Source organism: Scatophagus argus, chromosome 9 (genome assembly GCF_020382885.2).
Source record: "Scatophagus argus isolate fScaArg1 chromosome 9, fScaArg1.pri, whole genome shotgun sequence".
In the NCBI taxonomy this organism is placed as follows: Eukaryota; Metazoa; Chordata; class Actinopteri; family Scatophagidae; genus Scatophagus; species Scatophagus argus.
The window spans coordinates 15635897-15656584 of record NC_058501.1 but is presented as its reverse complement, the minus strand read 5'-3'; the positions used below and the strand labels follow the sequence as shown (position 1 = coordinate 15656584).

Genomic DNA, 20688 nt, shown 5'->3' with positions numbered 1-20688 from the left:
TGGCTTGGTCTTTGGATGACTTTAATCCTTTTTTTGGTTGGACACCGGGTAGCTATTGTCATCCTGCAGTTATTGGAGCCCACCAGTGTCCAGATAGATATGTGTCTTTATGCCTAATGGTTCCAGTCAGTTTGAAAGATGCCCGGTCACTGTTCCAAGAGGTCAAGGTGATTAACTTGTGTTTGAAGCCACATATCACAGGGTCAGGGATGGTGGTGACATTATATTCCCAGCTGCCACTCACTATTCAGATGATGACTGTGGCTGTGACTCCTTTGCCTCCTCTACTCCACCTAGCCCCTTCTGGAACAACCTCTTGCTTGATATCCAGCCTGATTTCCAAATGTGCCCAATAGTGTTTTGATATGCTATTCTGCTGCGTCTTAGGGTTTTTGTTTCCTCAAATGTCAAAATAGCCCTACATTGTGATTCTGTGTGAAGCTGAAGGCTCACTTTAGCCTGTTTATAGGAGTGAATTTTCTTTTAGTCTCACTTCATTATTATAATGATTGTATCTATTGGTTTGCCCTTGCCAAACAGTTGCAAATTATATTTCTGTCCCGCTGGTGTCATCTTCGGTGGACTTAAAATTCTGTTTCAGTTAACCTCGAGATAAAATAAAGAGCTCTGCTAGAGACTTGACAGTAGTGAGATAGCTGGGGATGAAGACATAGGGAATGACATGCAACAAAACTCTCGGGTCAGACTCCAACCATGGATTGCTGCACTTCATTGTTTGGGCCTTAAATCCCTCAATATGGCTATGCGCCGGAAGCTCACTAGCTATGTAGGAAGATGGCGTTCCACTTTGCAATCCTAGCTAAAATGCTCTGATTGGTTGACTGTTCTACTAAATGGCAGAAATTGTTATCAGTAAGTCCAAGCCCAGATCCATTTGGATTCTTTAACAAATTTAACATATACACAGCAATTCAGGTATTTAGAAGTAGCCTACACCCCCCGGCAGCCAACACCACCCCTTCTTCTGTTGATGGCAGTGATAGTTCTGAGAGGCTGTGTTGAATTTAGTCCTCTTTTACTGCTAAGGTAGCAGGCAGTCAAGGTCTCATGCCTTTTGAAAACGGGAATGTTATTGTATGCTGTATGTCACCATTGATTGAAGAGGCAATTGGCAAAGTATGTCTGTGAGTGTGTGCAGCTGTCCTGATGCTAATATTTCTAAGTGTTAAAGGAGTTCAGAAGCTAATTATGGTTTCAAAGTGTCAGCATGATGGTTTATTATTCAGGGTTGGTGTGTGTGTTTGAGATTCTGAGTCAGCTGTCTTTTATCTCTCGGCTAAGTGACACTACCTGATTCCTGCCAGACTTTCAGTGACATCGTATTACTTATAAAAGTGTCATCCTACAGTAAAACCAGATCAAATGTACTTTGCAATCATAGTAGTGACCAAATTAATTGCCACTGTACTTCCATTGTACTCTGACACTGTACAACCAGTGTGCTCTCCAAATGTCTGTTCAGTAGTACTATAATTGACATGATAGTTTTGCACTATACAATACCATGTGTAGAATAACCACCATTATATTTGACCACCAAATGTATGAAGGGAAATTATACAAAAAACTTAAATGTTAAATGTCATTATGATTCAAGTAAAATCCAAAATCAACCATCCAATTATTTCTCGTAGTTAAAAACACATCACTGCAAAAACACAAACTCATATTGTAAATATACCAGAGGTGAAAGCACACTTCCTCAGTGCGGTAAAAGTATAAATGTGAAACAAAACAAACCAGCTCCAGCTCCTGAGCACTTACATCATGGCATCTTTGTCATCTTCCTCATTACCAAACTTGTTTTCCTGCCTCTCTGATTTCACACTCCACAAAAGCCACTTTTCTAGTAGTGTAACCTGATAAAAGAGTAAATGGAAGACATTAGCAATCTACTGTAATCCTCACACATGGACTGGTGGCATGGTTTCCAATTTGCCCACTTGTTATTATACTCTTTATACTCTTTGTACCAAATTTAACACCAATTCATCACATAGTTGTTAAGATTTTTTCAGTCTGGATCAAAGTGTTTGAATGACCCATCAACATTATGAGGTTTGTAATATTCAGCCAAGGCTTGCATTAGTCAGGAGTGACACCTTTAAAAAGCATTAGGCTTTGTAGTTCTAGACAGCTGAAATCAAAGTAAAAGCATATTCAAGATGACACTTCTGACATTATCATACTGGTACTGCAACATGCAAGTCTAGTCAGTACTGATCATCAATGCACTCCATTTGGTCACACGCTATTACAGTGACTGCGTCATGGTGTTAGTTTTTACCACAGCAGTAACCTTGTCAGTTTTAGTTGCACATTGTTATGTCCTGAAATTATTTTGTACCAAGGCCAATAAAATGGCAGAACAACTGTATCATTTTTATACCATGGCCAGTACCATAAAATATCTGTGTACCAAACAGAAAAGCACCATTTTTTCTTTCTGAAGCTTCGAGGCTCAGTCCCTCCTGTCACACCTTTGAGGGCCATTATAACTTTGTGCCAGACTTAGAAGGCTCTTGTGATCTTGTGTTTTTTTTTCAATTCTCTCCCCAATCTGCCTTGTATTCCCTCCTTCCCCCTCTCATTTATTTCCATTGGAGAGCATCGATTGGCTCATTTAAGTCCTTTGGTCTGGACTGATATTTCACTCCATGCAGCCCTGTTCCACTTGTTCATCCCTCTCTCCATCGTGCTTTACTCGTCTCCCTTTGTCATTAGGCCTGCCCTCCTGCCATCCAAATACTTGGCAGGAGGGACCATATGAATCCAGCTTGATGGGTGAGATCCTGATTGAAACGAAGCCTCATTATGGCACACAGGCCATTTGGACAGCACAAACACACATCCATATGTGTACACTCATGTTTGGATAACTGCCCACTTAAAGGGAGCCTCTCTGATTGATTTTTTAGCTCTAACTGTAAGAGTGGGACTATTATCATACAAAATGATAGAACCACTGTCAGCCTTTAAACTATGCTTGTGATGTTGATTTCTTTTTTTTTTATTATTATTAGAAGTTGGTGGGATTCAGGTGCTACACATCCTCCTCTAACGATTGTTTTGGGGCAGTAACAATAAAATTATTTATGAGGCACTGCACTGATTGGCTGGCCATACTGCTGCAGTCTTCCTGTTCCTTGAACCAATTGCTGATGAATAAGAGAAAAGACAGGATCTGATCCTACACAGAACTGATTCAGAATGTACGCTGAATATCATTATTTGTTCCCAGAGACACCTCACACTGAGCAACAGCTCTAAATGGCTTGTTCAAGTGTTCACATAGTTGCATCACATTAAGACACTGATGAAACAGTGCAGGGTAACAGTCTTATCCAGTACATTGGTTTAACAGCGCATAACTAAGAAAAGGCACATTTTTTACTTTTTTTTTTATCCTCTTCACTATATTCATTACATTTTATACATTCTTTGCTTTAGTTAGCGCATATCACATCCCTTTTTACTGTCACTAGTATCGTACCCTAACCCAAAATATGTCCTAAAGCTATATCAGGCTATTGAAGATGCTAATTCTGGCACATAAAATCAGTTAGACGTAGGCACATAACCCTACCCAGACAACCTTAAAATGACAAAAGGAGCAGAGTATCTCAAGCTTTTAGAATCATGCAATCAGTGTAAGGATTCAGGTCTGTAAATAAAATGTCTGCGCTGCACAGACTTTGATAAAGGAATCCACCAAACAGATTTTGTCAAGCATCCACTGTGATTATCAGGTCACCCAGGGCTGATTTCAGGAAGCCTTTCTCCTCTCTACATTCACACAGTGTTGAGGCCTAAGGCGAGGACATGTTTCCACCTGCTGATGCTTTGGAGCATTGCAGCTGGCTCTGCAGCTACTTTATCTGGAGGCAGAGAGGATCTAAACACCCCACTGAGGAATGGAACCCCTGTTGTAAAAAATGAGCATCTCCTACTCACTCAGTTTTTTGGCTTAGAACGTCTCTTTCCTGTATCATTTAGACACCTCCACCCCCAGCCCGAGGTGTTGAATAAATAAAGCACACAGTGTAAGAGACTATGGTAAGAAGAAAATACCAGACTCATATCATTGCAATGAAACAGTGTCACTTATTTTATTATTTTTCTTACTTTCCAAACTTTATCGGTAGAAAAATGGCATATTCTTTGCAGTTTAATTAAAACATCAGGGAAAAAAATATAGAAAAGCAACTGTAGATGATTTACAAAATATATACATTAAACCTATACATGTACATACACACACAGAGTATATACAGCATAACATTTAAATATCCATTTTTGCAGGGTCCAAAAGTCTGAGTCCAGTACCATAACGTGTATTTAATGACACAAATTATAAAACTAAAAGAAGTCCTTTTCTTTTGTTAAAATAATGTAATCTTTAAAAAAATGCTATAAATACTAAAAACAAATTAGTTGTTTTATGCAAGTGCTGAAGGATCCAAAAATCTGGGTTTTATGACTGTATTATCCAAAAAAAAACAAAAAACTCCACTATTCTGTGCCACTATTCTTAAACTTTGGGGCTGCACCAACAAAGGTAACAACACATTGACCGGAGAGCGGTGCCACTCTGTTCTACAGTGGCATAACATCCATCTAAACCGCTCTGTACAGGCATCAAAGCTGTTTGAAGGATTTCAGTGGAGTGCTGACTGACATGGCTTTTCGTATGTGGTTATCACCTCCAAGATAATAATCATTCATGAGAGAGTAATTCTGACAGGTGACACTATGTATGACAGTATGTTTGACAAGCCCTTAACGAGTACTTGGATAATGCGAATTCTTGAAGAATGAACCTCAGATGTCTTTCTGCGTATCACTGTCCAATACGAGAGCATTGCAGTGCAGTGGACAAACACTGAGAACTTCGCTCTCTCTGATTATAAATTTTTTTTTTAATACAAAAAGTTGACATTAAATGTTTGTGTTACTTTTCAAAAAATAAGTTTCTGGAGGTGGACTCAGGCTTTTGGACCCCACTGTGCATCTGTGTGTTCATGTATTTGTATATACCTGATGTATATATTGCACCGTCCATCTACAGCAACTTAAAAAGACTATGCACTCTCCGGAGACAACAAATCTGCTGTCACTTAGCAGTCCCCAAGAACAGGCCTCGCAAGTGAACCTCAAGGCCTTTTTATATCAACATGTAAAAAAATAAAATAAAATTAAGAAATCAACATACTTTCCAGAATTTGCTAGCATGGCCAACTAGAGATGAGCTTATTAACAGAAGTGAAGAAAACAAGAAAATAATTCTCAGAAAAACACAAGAACAAGAACAGAAATATTGTACACGTTGTAAGTTATGACATCAATATTTCAATATAAAAACACAAAAGCACAGAGAAGTGATGGGACAGATCAAAGGGACACACAGACCAATGCTATGCTAATGGGAACCTTAGCAAAAGCATGTGGATGCATGGGCAGTTGAGGGTGGACTGCAACTTTAAACTTTTACTCAGAAAAGGGGCCAGACTGAGGACTTTAGAGAATGTACAGGAGCTTAACCCTCAGATGTCATACAGTGAATGTTTGGTAAGTTGCTGATGATGATTTAAGTTGGTAATGGTATTCTTATGTACAATAGAAGCCTCTTGTGTACAGTGAAGGATGGGATTGCGTTAAACAAAAACTGATTTACCCTAACTGGGGTGAGTTCATTTTTCAAAAAACAAGATTCCAGCTCAGTGTCCATTGTTTCTGCTTGACATCCTAAAAGCAATCTGCCTTTCTTTCCATGCAGGAGAACAGAGGGAACAGTAAATAATAATCAGCACTTCATGAAAGAGGACTTAAACTCTAAATTAGCGTAATCACAATTACAAGCACTGCTACAATGGGGGAGTTATATTGGGATGAATGTAAATTAGTAGCACTTGTCAGCTACTCAACCTCTTACGGCAAAATTAGTCAACAAACAGTGGTCTAAAGAGGCCATGTCAGCTGGGTTAAAACTGCAATAGCAATGGTCAAAGCACCTGCAAAAATGAGCTGGCTTATCAAGACCAGTGGAAAACTAATGGCAGCATATGCCACACACCACAGTAAAAACCGGGGGAAAACGAAATTACAAACTGAGACCAGTCTACAGATGTAAAGGAAGTTTATAAACAGAAATCGCTTTGCAAACTAATGGAACCGGCTATCGTCTGACAACAATTTAGCCTCTAGGGCATCTGGTATAACCAGATAATGTGTATCTGGGCCAAGACTTCCACTTTCATGCACTGGTCATTGTGGACATTCTAATTAGCATCTTGAAATGTTAGAATGGAGTTGAGAAGCGACTCCTAAAAATAAGGCCAAAAAAAAAGTTCAACTATAGTCGCACGATACCCAGTGGGTTCTGAAATTGAATTTCAGCCAATGCTCTTCCTCTTTTATGTTCTCCACGCGGACTGTTGACCTAGTGACTGTAGTCCTGGTCCTATAGACTAAACAGAAACCAGAAGGCTTATGATGCCAAAATCTTGTCCCTTGCCTACAGATTCTACATTCTTATACATATAGTTGTTGATAGAGATAATGGGTTTACAAACTAAAACAATGAATTTGTAGCAGTGTTTATCATGATGACTTCAAAATGATTCCTTTTTCATTTAGTGTTTACTTTATTCTGTACAACTGGTGGATTTCGCCATAGCTCTCTATGACCCCACTCATCCTTCAGGCTTTGCCCTTGTCATCTTCCTCTCATGTCTGCTGTCCTTTTCTGTCGCTCTTCTCCTGCAGCCTTTTATCATGTTTCATCACAAGATACAGTTCTGGCCGCCAGCTACACGTTGTTTGATTGTCCTGTGCTTCCCCCTCCCCATCCACTCTTTTCAATGTGCCCTGGCCCCTTGTGCTTTTCTCCCCCCACATTTTTATATTATACTGTTCTATGCGTTCTCTTGCATGTACTCCACAGCTCCACCGTTTCGACTGCTGCTGTTTCCCATAGGGACACTTGCTCCATTATATGTGGTTCCCTCCCCCGCCTCAAAGCTCTTCTCTTCCAATGGCTTGCCGATCCAGGCGCCGTAACCGTGGACACTGAGAGCATGGAAGAACTGCTGCTTGGCTAGCTGGAAAGGCGAGGCCGACATCTTGGCCTGCGAGTAGGAAGGCAGCGAGAGGAGGTCAGCGCGGCCACACCGTTGGCACACAGAGCGGAAAAGAGCAAACAGGTTGGACTTGGACACTCTGGACACACTCAATTTGTTCCTAGAAGGCAGAAATGATAGAGTTCTTTAGTTGAGTGTTCATAAAAAAAAGTGTGATATTCATGAAAAACATAAATTGTCTTGCAAGAGGGCATGACATATTTTTTTCCTCAGATCATGCAGTGTTTCGTATTTAGCTTACTTAACTGCCTGCTGCTCAGTGTTTTGGGCGATTTAATTAGAATTTAATTTAGCTTGTGGTTACTTGACAGTTTTTACTGAGTACAACACAGCACTTGAGATAATCCCAAAAAATATTGCCAAGGGCTTTTTAAATCAGTTTGTTTACATTTTGTGTCTTTTCAAACCATGTTGATCACCTGGCCTTCGGTGCTGCTGCATGCAGATTTCTCAGTCTCACTCATGATTTGATGTAGGAACTAGTTAATCATCCCAAATTATGAGTATAACTCGTTCGAAGGGCTGATTATTCACTGAAGGTAGCTAGCAAGGTAGTTAGCTAACCTCAATAATATTAGGTTAATATATATATATAACTAATAATATATATTAACATTCAAATTAGCTGAAGCTGAAGATGTGCTCGAGCCCTGAAGCCCTACTCTGCTGTTGGTTGCACACGATGCTGCTGCTTGTTTATTCAAAGTCTATTGATATCAAGCATGTCTATCCATTCTCTCTTCTCCTTTATAGTTTGACCGTTCATAAATTGCCACACCTCATATTTCTTTAATCACAGCATGTCGCTTAGACGCAATTTAGGATTATAATTACTTTGGACACAGAGTACAAGCTCCAGCGATATAACAATTGATTGCAATAACTTCAAATATTTCAGGAAACAATTTCCATGGATGTGTCTTCACAGTCATATGTCGTCACTGTGATCGATAACTCAAACTCATACAGAAGAAAAGAATAAGTGTGTGTTACTGTCAGTATCGGCAGGATTTGGTTTGGTTACATACCCATCTAGTTTGCCTTTGGTCCCATCCAGCACCTCTACGCTCTGCTGGTCTGGAAAGCTCCAGTTCACACTGGACTCTTTGGTCTTGCCGGTGTGACGCGTGGAGTCGTACACACTCACCCTGCCCACCTACAGTCCAACCAGGCGGTGTGGGGGAAGGGAAGAGAAAGAGCATATTTTGATCAATCAAGCTAATTTAGTCCTTTAATATGAGTTAGCAATTCCAAAGGGAGCGTGTAAAACTAGTTGTGTAAGGCTTATGTCAGTGTGATAGCTGCATCACACCGTGTGTCGATTAGGGATGGCAGATTCCACTAGCGTCACGGATGTGTGAATGAAAGCCAAGAAACTGTTCAAAGACTGACTAAAACAAGGAATAAACTCAAGTGTCCTGAACTGCCAGCTGTTGTATTTTTCAGGCATTTTGACTTGCTGTTATGCTCGTGACCTACCTGCTTTTTGTTAATTGATGGATGAGTCAATTTTAAAGAAAGTGAACAACGAATAAACCATTGCGCAGGCACAAAATAGGAATGTTTGCAGCCTAATTGATTAATTCAGTGAGAATGACCTCAATACTCCTGATTAATGCCCACTTGAGACACTGCCAAAAACCTACCTCTGGGTGGTTCAGTACGAAGGGAGCAGGGAGACTTTTGGAGAAACCATCCCCGTCTCTGGCCAGCCGACAGCAAACAGCACGTGTCAGGTGCCCGTGGCTGTACAGATAGCCTGCAAATCAGAATAGCAGAGGCACGTTGTAAAACAGAAATTTGACACAAGAAGCAACGTAAAAAAAGTGGAAATTTATGCAGTTTCACTCTCAGGAGTATCTGTCACATTATCCGCCCTTCATTACAGGGAAAACAATGTTACAGTGTGTTTTACCAAGCGTGATGGACTTCAGGTAGATGGGATTCAGGAAATGGGTGAGCAGCGCCCCCTGCAGACCCAACACGTTCCAGCGCAGGATCTTATCACTGCAACTCATGGTTCGCAGCCTCTCCCCGTGCTGGATGCCATCCCAGGTGGGCACAATGGCACTTGACTCCACTGGGATGGTGCCCTCACCTGCAACGACATGCGCACACACACACAGACAAAAGGTCACATGAAGTGGAATCATTTGCTTCCATGCACTCCACTGATAACAGATATCTGAAGTCAGACGCGTGTCTGTCTCATCTCTCACCGTTCTCTACTTTAGTGCGGAGCTTGCCCTGCTTAGCATTTTCAAACAGAGGCTGATGGCCCTCGACTTCATCACCTGCCTCACTGCATGACTTGTCAAACAGAGCGCCGTCCCCACAAGGCGCCGTGCTATGAATCAAAGAACGAACAGACTTGAGATATTGACGTAACGCATAAAATAATGACATGCAGTTTCAAATAGAAGGGACCAAATTGATCCAAACATGAAACAGTGGTGTATCTGAGTGACTGATTGGAAAAGGATGAAAGACGAGAGCATGTGCAGAGGTGAACGAGGAGAAACATCTGATACTCCCACCTGATGTAGAGGTGAAAGGTGATGTCGGGTTTGATTTGCAGTTTGTTTTTCTCTGCTGGTTCAAATATACTGTCGTCTGTGCCGTCACAGTACTTGAACAGCTCACTGTATAGAAACCTAAGACGAAAGGGGATGGTGAGTTAGGCTCATGAGTAATGTCCTGCAGACTGGGTCTGGGGGAAGAGCGGGGTATTTTCAGGACTGGGAGAGAAACAGTGATAAAGAGCAAGATCTATTTCTACCGAATAAATCCCCGTCTGGAGATAATTTCAGCATGGCAATCATTAACAGTGTCCCCTTTAAGGCTCAGCTCCTCTCCTTTAACACAGCGATTTCCTGACAGGAACAAAGCACAAGAGAAAGACATTCAGTGTCATACAACAAAACAGTCTGAAGCCTCTCGGTTCTGTAGTGACCTAGTTCTGTTTTAACCTTCTGACAGCGCATGTCTCTGAGCACAGATATCCATGAAACCACCTCAAACCATGGAAGAATACAGTTTGTGACATATTTTTTTATGCTGCAACACAATTCCTTGTAGTCCATTACTCCATGGTATTACCACCACCCTTTGCTTCATAGGTTATATTCTAAAGGTAATGGATATACCAGTTCCCAGGCTGACCACGGTCCCCAGGCCCTCCCCTCTCCTCATGACGATGGTGGCCAGAATCTTGCGTCCCAGAAGGCTGTGCTGGATGCGTGTGGTGAGGGCGTTGAAACGTTGATGACTCAACATCGCTATCTGGTCATGCAACGTGCTGCCACTCACTGGAAGCTACAGAAAGGGATGTAAACAGGACAAGACAGGCAAAATATAAAGGAAATGAAGAGTACTTAATATGTGGTGAAATTTATTTGAATGTGCACTCCAATATTAAGTCTCAGAAAATAACTACAATAAATTATGACTTTCTAAACATATTTAAGGCAGACTGCCCGCATATATAAAAGATAAAATAAAGTGTAATGTTTGATGTTTAACATTAGTATGCTGTCAGCCTACAGATGCTATACAGCTATACAGCTGGAACGGATTCATTTACTATGAGACAGCATAGTTTGGTAACAGACTGCAGTTTACTTTACTTTAGTGTAGTTTATTTTGGATTGGTTATGTTTTAATTGAGCTTACAGGATATTTTGGCTTAGAGATAGGATTTTTTTTTTTCAGTGAATCAGTTTTGCTACAGTCAGGTGGTTTGTCAATTACATGAAGGCATTTACCTTAATTAAATTGAATCTCAATCTGTCAGCACAGGTAAAGAGGTAAGCAAAACCTCTTGCCATGCCATGTTGAGCAAGAGGTGGCTCTTTTAATGCAGGTGCATGGAGAAAGTATGAAAACAGTGAAAAGTCCTTACCTCAGCTGGGATAAGCTCCCCAGTGCGAGCTGCTCTCTCAGCCTCTCCGATCAGAACTCGGAGAGCAGCATCTGCTGCTTCCTGTTTTCCCTGCTTCTTGTTGGACGCACACACTGGAGGGAACCAGCGCCCGCCCAGCTTCGCCTGGTAGGTGAATCTGAGCAGATGGGGTGAAGAGAAAAGTAATCAGAAGAGGATTTGAATGAGTTTTTGTGCTCACTGTAGGAGCCAAGGATCCCATAGAAACCAATAACTAATAACATTTTCCCTGCTATGTCAAGTGTTGATAGAGCTAGAGAGATCCAGAGAAATACAGCGAAACTTTAATCTATCAGAGAAATTCTTTTTTTCCAAGCACACGGTAACCTGGACAGAAGGGATTTTGTTATCTAGTACACATGTTGTGTGTTTTTCTGCAGTTCACACATACTTAGGCTCATGTGGTGGTCCAGACTGGCCCACCAGTCGGATCTCAGCAGCAAATCCCCGCGCTCTAGCGTACTCCAGAAGACCTGACACTGCATTGTTGTTCAGGTGGTTGATGAGGTCTCCAACCCCAGCCTCATGTGCTGCTCGCAATTCATCTGCAGTCAAAGGGGGCAAAGAGGGACATGTAGTCCCAGAACCACTGCCATCACTATCGCTGGAAGAGCCCAGGGGCAACTGAGGCTGGAATGGAGAGAAGGGGGTACAAGCAGAGAAAGAGGGATGTGAATGATATTGACGAAATGGAGAGGGACAGTGTGACAGAAGCAAAAAAACAATTTCTTTCAGCGTGAGTGACCTGTTTTATTTTTCCAACTTTGGAGATACGCAAATCCCCTCTCCCTGCTGCCAAATGAACAATTTGAGTTATTCTCTGCTTCTCACCCCTCACCTTGTTGAGCTGTAGTTTCCCATCAGACATCAATTCTTTGACGGCCTCCTCGGCAGCCAGCTGGCGGGCAGCCTTCTTGCTTGGCGCCGAGGCCTCTGAAAACAAGTTCTCTCCGACCTTCACCCTGTACATAAACCTGATCACAGAACAGAGAAGTGAAAAGGGTGCAGAGAGAGAGAGCGAGCTTTTCACTGGTTTTGCACCTTAGAACATAGGTTATCATGCTGGTATTAGTCTTCCAGATTCATGACTTACTGCATTTAGATAAATAGGGGGGTGCGACAGTGTCACAGTAACAGTAGAGTCTCTGGTGTACTAATGATCAAGACAGATAAATGCAACGTTTATAGAAAGTGACCGGAGGAAAACACAAGTTTGCATTGTTTCTCCCATTCGGATGCCTAAAGGATACATTAAAAAGAAAGAGTGCTAAAGACTGAATGGACAAAGACGGAACTGTGTCTCTGTCAGCTGACTACAGTACTGGGCACAGATTGACCAGAAATAGCTGATCAACTGCTTTTCAGAGGAGGGAATTTTTCCACAAGGAATTTGCAGTGTGGGCGGTGGAAAACAAAATTCAAAGGACAAATTCAGAGGTGAAGGAGCCAGTACCTTGGGTCATGTGGTGGACCTGCCTGCCCAGTAATGATGAATTCGATGGGGTTCCCGCTGCGCTGGCTGTACTCCATTAGGACAGACACTGGATTCTTCCCACCAGGCAGAGAGCGGGACAGTGGCTGGCGATGTCCCTCTCCCATCCCTTCCACACTACCAGTACCACAAGTTCCCCCCACGCCTTCAGCTGGCCTCTGGCAGCCAGTGGAAGAGAAAAAAATATTTCAATTAAGGCTGTTTTTTTGGTGGCTGATCAAAATATCTACTTTTTTTTTTATTCATAATTTTCACCAGGGCTGCAAATATAATCAACAAAAAACCCAAAAAGGTTGGCCTGCGCAACATCTTAAACTTAACTGATGTATTTTGACATTTTGCAGTTTACAGCGCCTGCTCTCGTGTATTAAATGTACTTCTCTGCTCACATGTTAAGTGTCAGACCAGTCTCAGGTCTTTACAACATTAGGAAGTTTGAAAATGACTGAGCTGGGCTTATTTCCTCACCCCAGACAAACTTACACTGGCCTCTGGGAGCAGACCCATCACTTGGTCAGTATTTTCCTCGTCCCCTGTCCTCGACCCTCCCTGCATCTCTCCCATGAGAATGCGCAAAGTGGCCGCAGCAGCATCCTTTTTTGCGACCTTCTTGCTGGAAGCTTCTGCGGCAGGAAACACCCTCCCGTTGAGCATCACTTGCATACGGAATCTGACAGAAGGAGAAGTTAAATGTGCAGAGGAGACACAGTGATCTGTCAGTACATGATAAATTGAGCAGCTACAATTTTCGAGGATACTGTTTTGCATAATAAGCTATGTAATTTTAATTCTTGATTGGTGGCAGCATATATCTTCATTAAGGCAGTTCATTTCTTGTGGACTTTGAATCAATAGGCTTGTCTCCATGTCCTTTACAGAAGGTAAAAGACATGTGGGTAGAAAAACAAACAAAAACATCAGATAGCACCGAAACACTCCAAGTCACAAAAGCTTGTGTATTCGAGTATACTTACTACTATCCATATACTATCCATCCAACTTTATTTCCTGATATCGCAATTCACAGCATCTGACAATACAATTTACTGCTTTGATATCACTGCTCTTTTTCCAAAATTTGAAATCTACATGGAAGTAAACTGAAGCAAGTGATCACTGTGACACTGAAAACTGATTCCATGGCCCACTGTAAAAACAGTGACAAAAACGTGTTTAATGTTGACTGATCAATGCCCAATCCATTTAGTAATGTCAGTAATGGCCCTGTTGCATCCCTAGTTAAATTTCAAAATTATTGTTTATATACACAGACAAAGATCACAGATTATTTTTACTTTACACCTTAAACTTTGCAAATAGCAAATACAAAGACTAAATGACTGACCTTGGGTCATGAGAGGGTCCCGACTGATCGAGGAGCAGGAACTCACAGTTTTGGCCCAGATACTGGGCATACTCCATGAGGCCGCTGACGGGATTCTTCAGCCTCACCTCCTGTAATTTGGCCCACAGGTTCTGAGGAGGTGGAGCAGCCAGCGACACAGCTACAGTTCCCACCATGTTGGCCTTCTCTGCTGCCCGTTTCTCAGCGTCTGTCTCTCTGCGAATGGCATTGAGGAATTCTGGGATATCATCAGTGGCCCACTGTTCTTCACTGCTCTTTTTGTTTTTACATAAAGCAGAGAAGGGGGGCTGAAGAGATTGGGGCTAAAAATGGAAAAGCAGAATTACAAGGTTAATAAAACCAGGGCAGAACCCCAAACTAAACTTAGCTGAATACATGTAAAAAAAAAAAAAAGACGCTTCACATTTTCCAATCCTTTTTCTCTTAAAGGAATAATTCGCACGCAACCACTCACATCTCTGACTTGTAAATATAAGGCTACAGTCAACAACCTGTTGTTAACTATTCATGACAAAATACTTTCCATTTTGTTATTTCTAGCTATGTCTCGGATTGCAATTCACACTAATATATAACATACCCTTGTATAACTAGTATGAGTAAGTTTATTTGCTCTAACAGCTATTTTAGCTAACTGACATATCATTGTCATAAGAATTCATATTCACCTTAATACCAACAAATAAATAATTTAACTACCTGACTTTTCTCTGGAATCCAACCCTCCTGAAATGGTAGTGGCTCAAGACCCGGTATTGGTGGCGATGGCAGCAAGACGGACTCTCCTCCTTCCTCATTGGTTTCCATCTCCATTTGAACCACCTCATTTGCAGTGCTCTGTGCAGCTTTAAGGCTCCTCTCCATCCTCATTCTGCAGCGGGTGGAGAGCTCCCAGGTGGGAGGGTTGACTTCGCCATTCTTAATTACTTGACCTTGATTCTCCAGGGCGTAGAGGGTGGGATTGACCTGCTTGGCAGTCCTAAAACCCAGATTTTTGGCTATGACAAGAGCAGTTGCCTCCCTTGAATTCAAGAGGTACTGCAGAACTAACTCCTTCTGGTCTGACATTATGGGACACTGAAGTTCCTGATCAGGGGAGCTGGTAGTGCCAGGAAGTTGTTTCGCCTGCCACTGACCTTCTCCTGGTGACTGGGATTCTTGAGAGTCCAGTGAATCTATAGAGGAGCAATTAGAAGAACTGGATTCTGTGTCAGAATACTCTTCTCTGGCTTGTCCCAAGTTTGCTGTTGTTTCTGATTTTGGCCCAAGCCTAGCTTGGGAAGGGTGTTCTGAGTTGAAACAGAGAAGGGAAGCTGGACTTTGCACTGCAGAGTTTTGATCTGCACCTCTGCAAGGTTCTCCGTAAAGGGTCCACTGGGGAGGGAGGAGTTCGTGCTTGGAGGCTTTCTGTGTCCGCTCCAAAGAGTACAGAGCTCTGTTGACTATCTTTTTAGGCAGACGCAGCTTTTTGGCTAACAATTTTGCAGAGGTACTCTCACCTGGCTTCAAAGCAGCCAAAGCCTGGTAAACCTCGCCCTGGACGTCAGGAGTAAGAGTGATGTCACCTTTAGTAAACCTCAAATTCACTGAGCAGCTGGATGAAGAATATCTACCAAACTCTTTTCCTCCTCTGTTGGACCTGTCTTGATAAATTGACAAATTCTTAAAATTCTCAGACAGAGAGTCTGTTTGGATGCATGACTGTCTACTGGAGTACTGGTTTTGGTTTTGACCTTGCAACCGGTTTTGATTCAGGTGTCGTGGACCTGGGGTGTGTCGTGGAGCTCTTACACCAGAGGGGTATCCAAAACTCTGATCCTGACTATACACCCCTCTACCCCTAGGGCTGCTGTTGGAGTTTGGATATCCACTATAACCTGACTGGGGCTGGTATGTGGAACGAGGCAGTCGTCCAGGTACCACTCCCCCTCCACCTCCACGTGGACTGGTTCTGAATTGTGGTGCCTCAGAGGTGTGTCCTCTAAGGAACTCAATCTGTTGGTACCGAAAGGAACTGGGTCCAGGATTGGGACAGTAATTTGGATTAAAAGAGCTTGTATGGGGCACTGGTTTAGGGGCTACTTTATTGTGGTCTGAAATGGGTGGAGCGGAGGGGATGAGAGAGGGACCCGGGGTCTGTATGGGCACTATGGGACAGGCAGGTCTATGGTAATAATTTGAATATGGGGTTTGCTGTGGGCCCCGTCTAGGGAAGAGTGAGGCTGGGCCAGGTCTGTGGTAATGCTCTTTGGCATGGAGGTCTGGTTGCGGATGCCAGTGGTAGTGTTCTCTAGCAGGCCCTCCTCTACCTCTGCTCATAGCGCAGGGGTTGAGCGTGAAGGGGGGCGGTGCAGCTGGGGGTGCAGCTTCTGTAGAAGTGTACGTCCTCAAGCACAAACAGCAAACCCCGATGGAAAGTCAGGGCAGGCCAAATGCACACTGAGAGAGCCTGAAATACAAACACAAGCACAATGTCAGGGGATAATTAATAAATAGAAACAAATAACATCAAGATTATTGAATGGTGGAAAAGTGAGCAGTAGCAGGGAGAGAAAGATAAACTGTTGTGCCAGTAACACAAATTCTGGCAATGCTGGCAGGCCTCTAACCTGTTCAAGCGTCCTTGCATAAATCAGTGAATCTCTACCACCTTCAAGGACACAGATTTTAACATGATCCTAAAATGCAGTACAGAATGCGCAGTGGACATTGGACAATGAGAAATATAAGCACTGTTGAAAAAATAAAGTTTAAACATGGAGGACAAGCTCTAACGTGGGACAACGTCATCAATACTGCTGTGTATTTCTTCAGATTGTATCCTGCCAGTTTACAAGGATACTGCAGGGTGACACACTGTCTCTCCCAGTCACACTGAAACTTAATCCCAAGGTAAAAGGAGGGTAATTAATAATTCAGACCTTCTTGTGACTATTCTGTTGTATTTCTGGCCTCAGAAATTACTGCTGGATCTGGATCTATAGCGGGGAGGAGAGGAGGAGTGAGACTCTGGTCTACACAATAAGTTCCAAGGGCACAGGAATGTAAAGGACTACCTGTCAGTGAAAGGCTGTGGGCAGAAAACCTTGCAGTTGTTATTAACAGTCCTGCTAAAATGATAAGGTTTTGCAGACCTAAATTGATTCTTTCCTCCAAAAACAACAACACACATGAAAACATTAATTGCGTAGAAATGCACATCCTGAACTGCATAGTCCAGAATTCCAATATCGTCCTATGGTACAACAAACATTGATTGAGCCTCAAGTGTCATATCTGACAACACTCAATAATGTCTATATCAGTGAGACTGACAACAAGGGGACACCCAATACTGAGTCAGGTTTCATCCCCTCTGGCCCAGTCAGCATCACTGGTCTGACACACAGAGCTGAGCAGGTCTGAATGCCACCACATTAATAAGAGAACACCACAGTGTTGCTTCATCACAGTAATAGGGTCCGACAGGGCCGGCAGCCCAGGGCCCAAACGGGGGCTGGAGCTTACTCATCTTGACCCTGATGCAAGGCAACAGTTGACAGCCAAAATAACAACTGTGTTTTTCAGAATCCTCTGTCATTATGCTCGTCTCTGCTTTGAACCTGCGCAGACGGGGCGACCCATTTGACAACTGATGAATCAACTCTTTTGCACTCTTGCTGTCATGTCAAGACACGTGCAGATACTATACACAATACACAGTCTGATGTTCAAAGTGACCCCGGCTTCCCCTATCACCGAGACCCCTGTGTCTCTTAGCAGTGCAGATATGAAAGCTGGTACATGGTCGCACAGTTACACCACATTCACTCAGGCCCATTGTGTCGTCACACAGTACTGTGGATCTCACCTACAGCAGCTGAAATGCAAGTGGTAGCTGGGAAAAAGAAGATGAAACGTTGGTGCTGACTTAACGTTGCTGTTCCTGCCGTTTCTCAGAGATTGAATGGATAGTAACCACATAAAGTCCGGCTGTAGATTAGCAAATTTTGAACTATCTCGACTGTTTAATTTGAGAAAGGATAAAAACGTTTTCTAGCGCGCAGGATCTTCTTCTGCTCGGGATGAGATGCGTCGTTTCCGTAGTTTCCAGAGTGACAGATCCTGTTTTGTCGCTCGCTTACAAATGCTGTATGCAGGAGCTGCAAAAAAAATTACGAAGCTTAACTATCACACCAAGAAAGTAAAGGAAAAATCCGCAACCTGCCGCGTGTAAGAGAAGGGAAACAGTGATGCACAGACGGAACAAGTTTCGTTTTCGTTTCCCACAAAAAGTTAGGTTTCCACTGACGGTCACATGACCCGCCGTGTCGCAACAGTGTCTGCTTCACAGAGAGACACACAGACAGTGAATGAAGTATTTAAAAATAAGTAACACAATTACAGCTCTTCTGTGTGTGTCTTATAATTTCCATGCTTAATGAGGTCGCTGAGCGGTCCCAGTTAATCAATGTGCCGTTGTTACGGTGGAGCTACAAGGACATCCTTCCCTGAACGCATGCTGTATACAGTACCACTGTGGCAGAGGAGACATCACATGCTCAGATCAGGTTCTCACATTAAAAATAAAACGGATGAGGGAGAATGATAGTAATGTAATACATTTTGGGAGATACAAATATCACTGCGAAACGCTGAGATCTTGTAACGGGATTGTGACAGGATGGGAAAAAAAAACAACGCATGAGTACTATGAGGTGAAGGTCACCGGCAAACACAAGAGTAGCTCAGACACATGTAGTGACTAACAACGTACGTGCATAGAGACTCGTGTGAGTGGCTCCACAGCATTTAAGATTCAATAACGGCACACGTTTTATTTTTATAAAATCCTGATCAAATTTCATTACGACCGAGCTGATTAAATTAAATCAGAGCTGTGTTCCACTCCACCCCATGACCGTTTCTTGAGATGTGTTTACAGTCGATTATGTTTGTCAAGTGCAAATGTACTTGCGTTTGAAAACATTGGAACCGTACACTTAATACGACAAAAGCTTCGCCATTTGGCTCTAGGGTATATGAAAATAGCGTCCGTACAGTTTCATATTTTGTATCATTGTTAGCTGAATCCGGATGATACAAACTCAAACCACGATTAAACTCTGACAAGTCTGACTTAGCATACAAAATTAACGCAACAGAAATTCGGAAAACGCTGGTAATTTCTTCTGAACAGACGCTTTCGTGTACAAGTAGGCTACATGACTCTTTGAATCAGCTTATGACTGGGGTTCGTGTGAGCTGACACTGATGGAAACATTTTTAGAAAAGGAAAGATTATTAAAGAAGGGTTAACCCCAACTGTGCTCCCTGCTATCCTTTGCCTTATCCCTGACGCAGACTTTGAAGGAAAACAACAAACCAACGGTCGTCATTTGAAGGGACGTAATACGCAGCTATAACGCTAAAAAGCCCCGTCGAGACACCTGTGGTCAGACTTTTTAACTTTGTTAACGTGTTACACACATTAAAGGACAAAGTGTGCTGCTAGCTGCAGCCAGCTGAACATCGTTCATCCTCCGGCTAACGTTAGCTAGCCTGCTAGCTCATAACACAGTCAGAGGCTCATACTGGCAGCAGCACACTGCACTGGCACTGCACCATTTCCAAGTACCATCTGCAACACAGTCAATTCCTTGTCTGCTAACGAAAACACTACTCCTAATCTAAGCCATAACACCTCTTTAAAACACCACAGTCGCTTTTATTAATTACCTTACCTCACGGCGTTTCGCCTAAGAGGGCTCGTGTTGGTGTGCAATATTTTAATGCGGTGATACAACAGTGAAACAATCAAAGAACTGGTGTGCGAAGAAGTGACGCTTTTTGATTGCGACCGGACCGACACAAACAGCAATATGTCGCATGTGGATGACGCACCCCATTGGCAACGTTCGAATATTTTTTCAGCCGTGTCCTCCACACATTTTAGCCATTTAGGGTTGGGTGTGCACAGTTTCTGCACAGCTTTACCCACTAGACCTTAGTAATTACATTTAGCCATCAGTTTGTAAAGCACTCAGGGTTTGCAACATTTTGTTTATGCATCTAATGTAAATATTGACGTGATAATACTGTAATATTCAAGTAAATATTGACTTCGGTTGGTGTCATTATTATTTGCAGAGGACTTTTCAGAAACATTTTTTGCAGAGGGGTATGTAGTAAAGAAAAAGCAGCAATCAGGCATTAACTAAATGAGCAAAAACATTAAAAATAAATATAAATAAATAAATACAGGATATGTGAGGGCAACAAATACACATCACGAGAAAAAAGGTCACACTCCTTTGTTCCAATTAGTTTTTAAACAAAATTACTTTTCCCCCCACTGGTTATACTGAACACCAATTAACTGAACACCAATTTCACTTTGCATCCTTAACTGACTTTAAAACATTGTCACAACATAAAATTCCTCATCTTTTTTTTTAATGAGAAATTGTTAATCACTAAAAATGACAGTGTCACTGTCCATGACGTCCATCTATGGGCATCACGAGATAAGGTGTAAGTCTCACAATACATGTTTTCACAATTCAGTGTTTATGGCATAATTTAGGACAGTAGGGATTATGTCAGGCAAGATAAGGTTTGCCAGATCTCAAGATTGGCACCTTGCTGCCTTATCCAGTGGGTGTCAGCATTACCCCGTCAATATACTGGTGCCAGATTCAACTAGTTAAAAAGCAGAGCAGGTTTCAAATATTGCTGGGTGGTGTTAATT

The 20688-nt window shown here is 42.4% G+C and overlaps 1 protein-coding gene across 3 annotated transcripts; it reads right to left on the bottom strand.

Annotated features, from left to right (window-relative positions):
- Positions 1 to 4105: 4105 nt before the first annotated feature.
- On the bottom strand, positions 4106 to 19803 carry adar (adenosine deaminase RNA specific). 3 transcript variants are annotated; one of them, XM_046399648.1, is made up of 17 exons: positions 19682 to 19778; positions 16880 to 16936; positions 14658 to 16407; positions 13938 to 14260; positions 13076 to 13262; positions 12554 to 12750; positions 11939 to 12074; positions 11492 to 11730; positions 11062 to 11218; positions 10307 to 10475; positions 9940 to 10033; positions 9698 to 9814; positions 9380 to 9507; positions 9076 to 9258; positions 8807 to 8919; positions 8189 to 8316; positions 4106 to 7260 (listed from the first exon to the last, which is right to left on the bottom strand). In XM_046399648.1, exons 3-17 carry the CDS (start codon positions 16275 to 16277, stop codon positions 6936 to 6938), a joined length of 4116 nt encoding a protein of 1371 aa, XP_046255604.1. In that variant the 5' UTR covers positions 16278 to 16407; positions 16880 to 16936; positions 19682 to 19778; the 3' UTR covers positions 4106 to 6935. The 3 variants fall into 3 exon arrangements, with proteins under 3 accessions (XP_046255604.1, XP_046255603.1, XP_046255602.1); XM_046399647.1 differs by lacking the exon at positions 16880 to 16936 and having other exon boundaries at positions 19682 to 19803; XM_046399646.1 differs by lacking the exons at positions 16880 to 16936; positions 19682 to 19778 and adding an exon at positions 17809 to 19611.
- Between the last annotated feature and the right edge of the window lie 885 nt (positions 19804 to 20688).

Excerpts from the sequence above, each read along its gene's own strand:
- adar (XM_046399647.1), bottom strand. The coding sequence starts at position 16,277 with ATGAGCAGAGGTAGAGGAGGGCCTGCTAGAGAACACTACCACTGGCAT. Across the intron at positions 8,317-8,806 it reads TCGTACTGAACCACCCAGAG|GTGGGCAGGGTGAGTGTGTA; the intron begins GTAGGTTTTTGG and ends GTTGGACTGTAG. Across the intron at positions 7,261-8,188 it reads ACCAAAGGCAAACTAGATGG|GAACAAATTGAGTGTGTCCA; the intron begins GTATGTAACCAA and ends TCTGCCTTCTAG.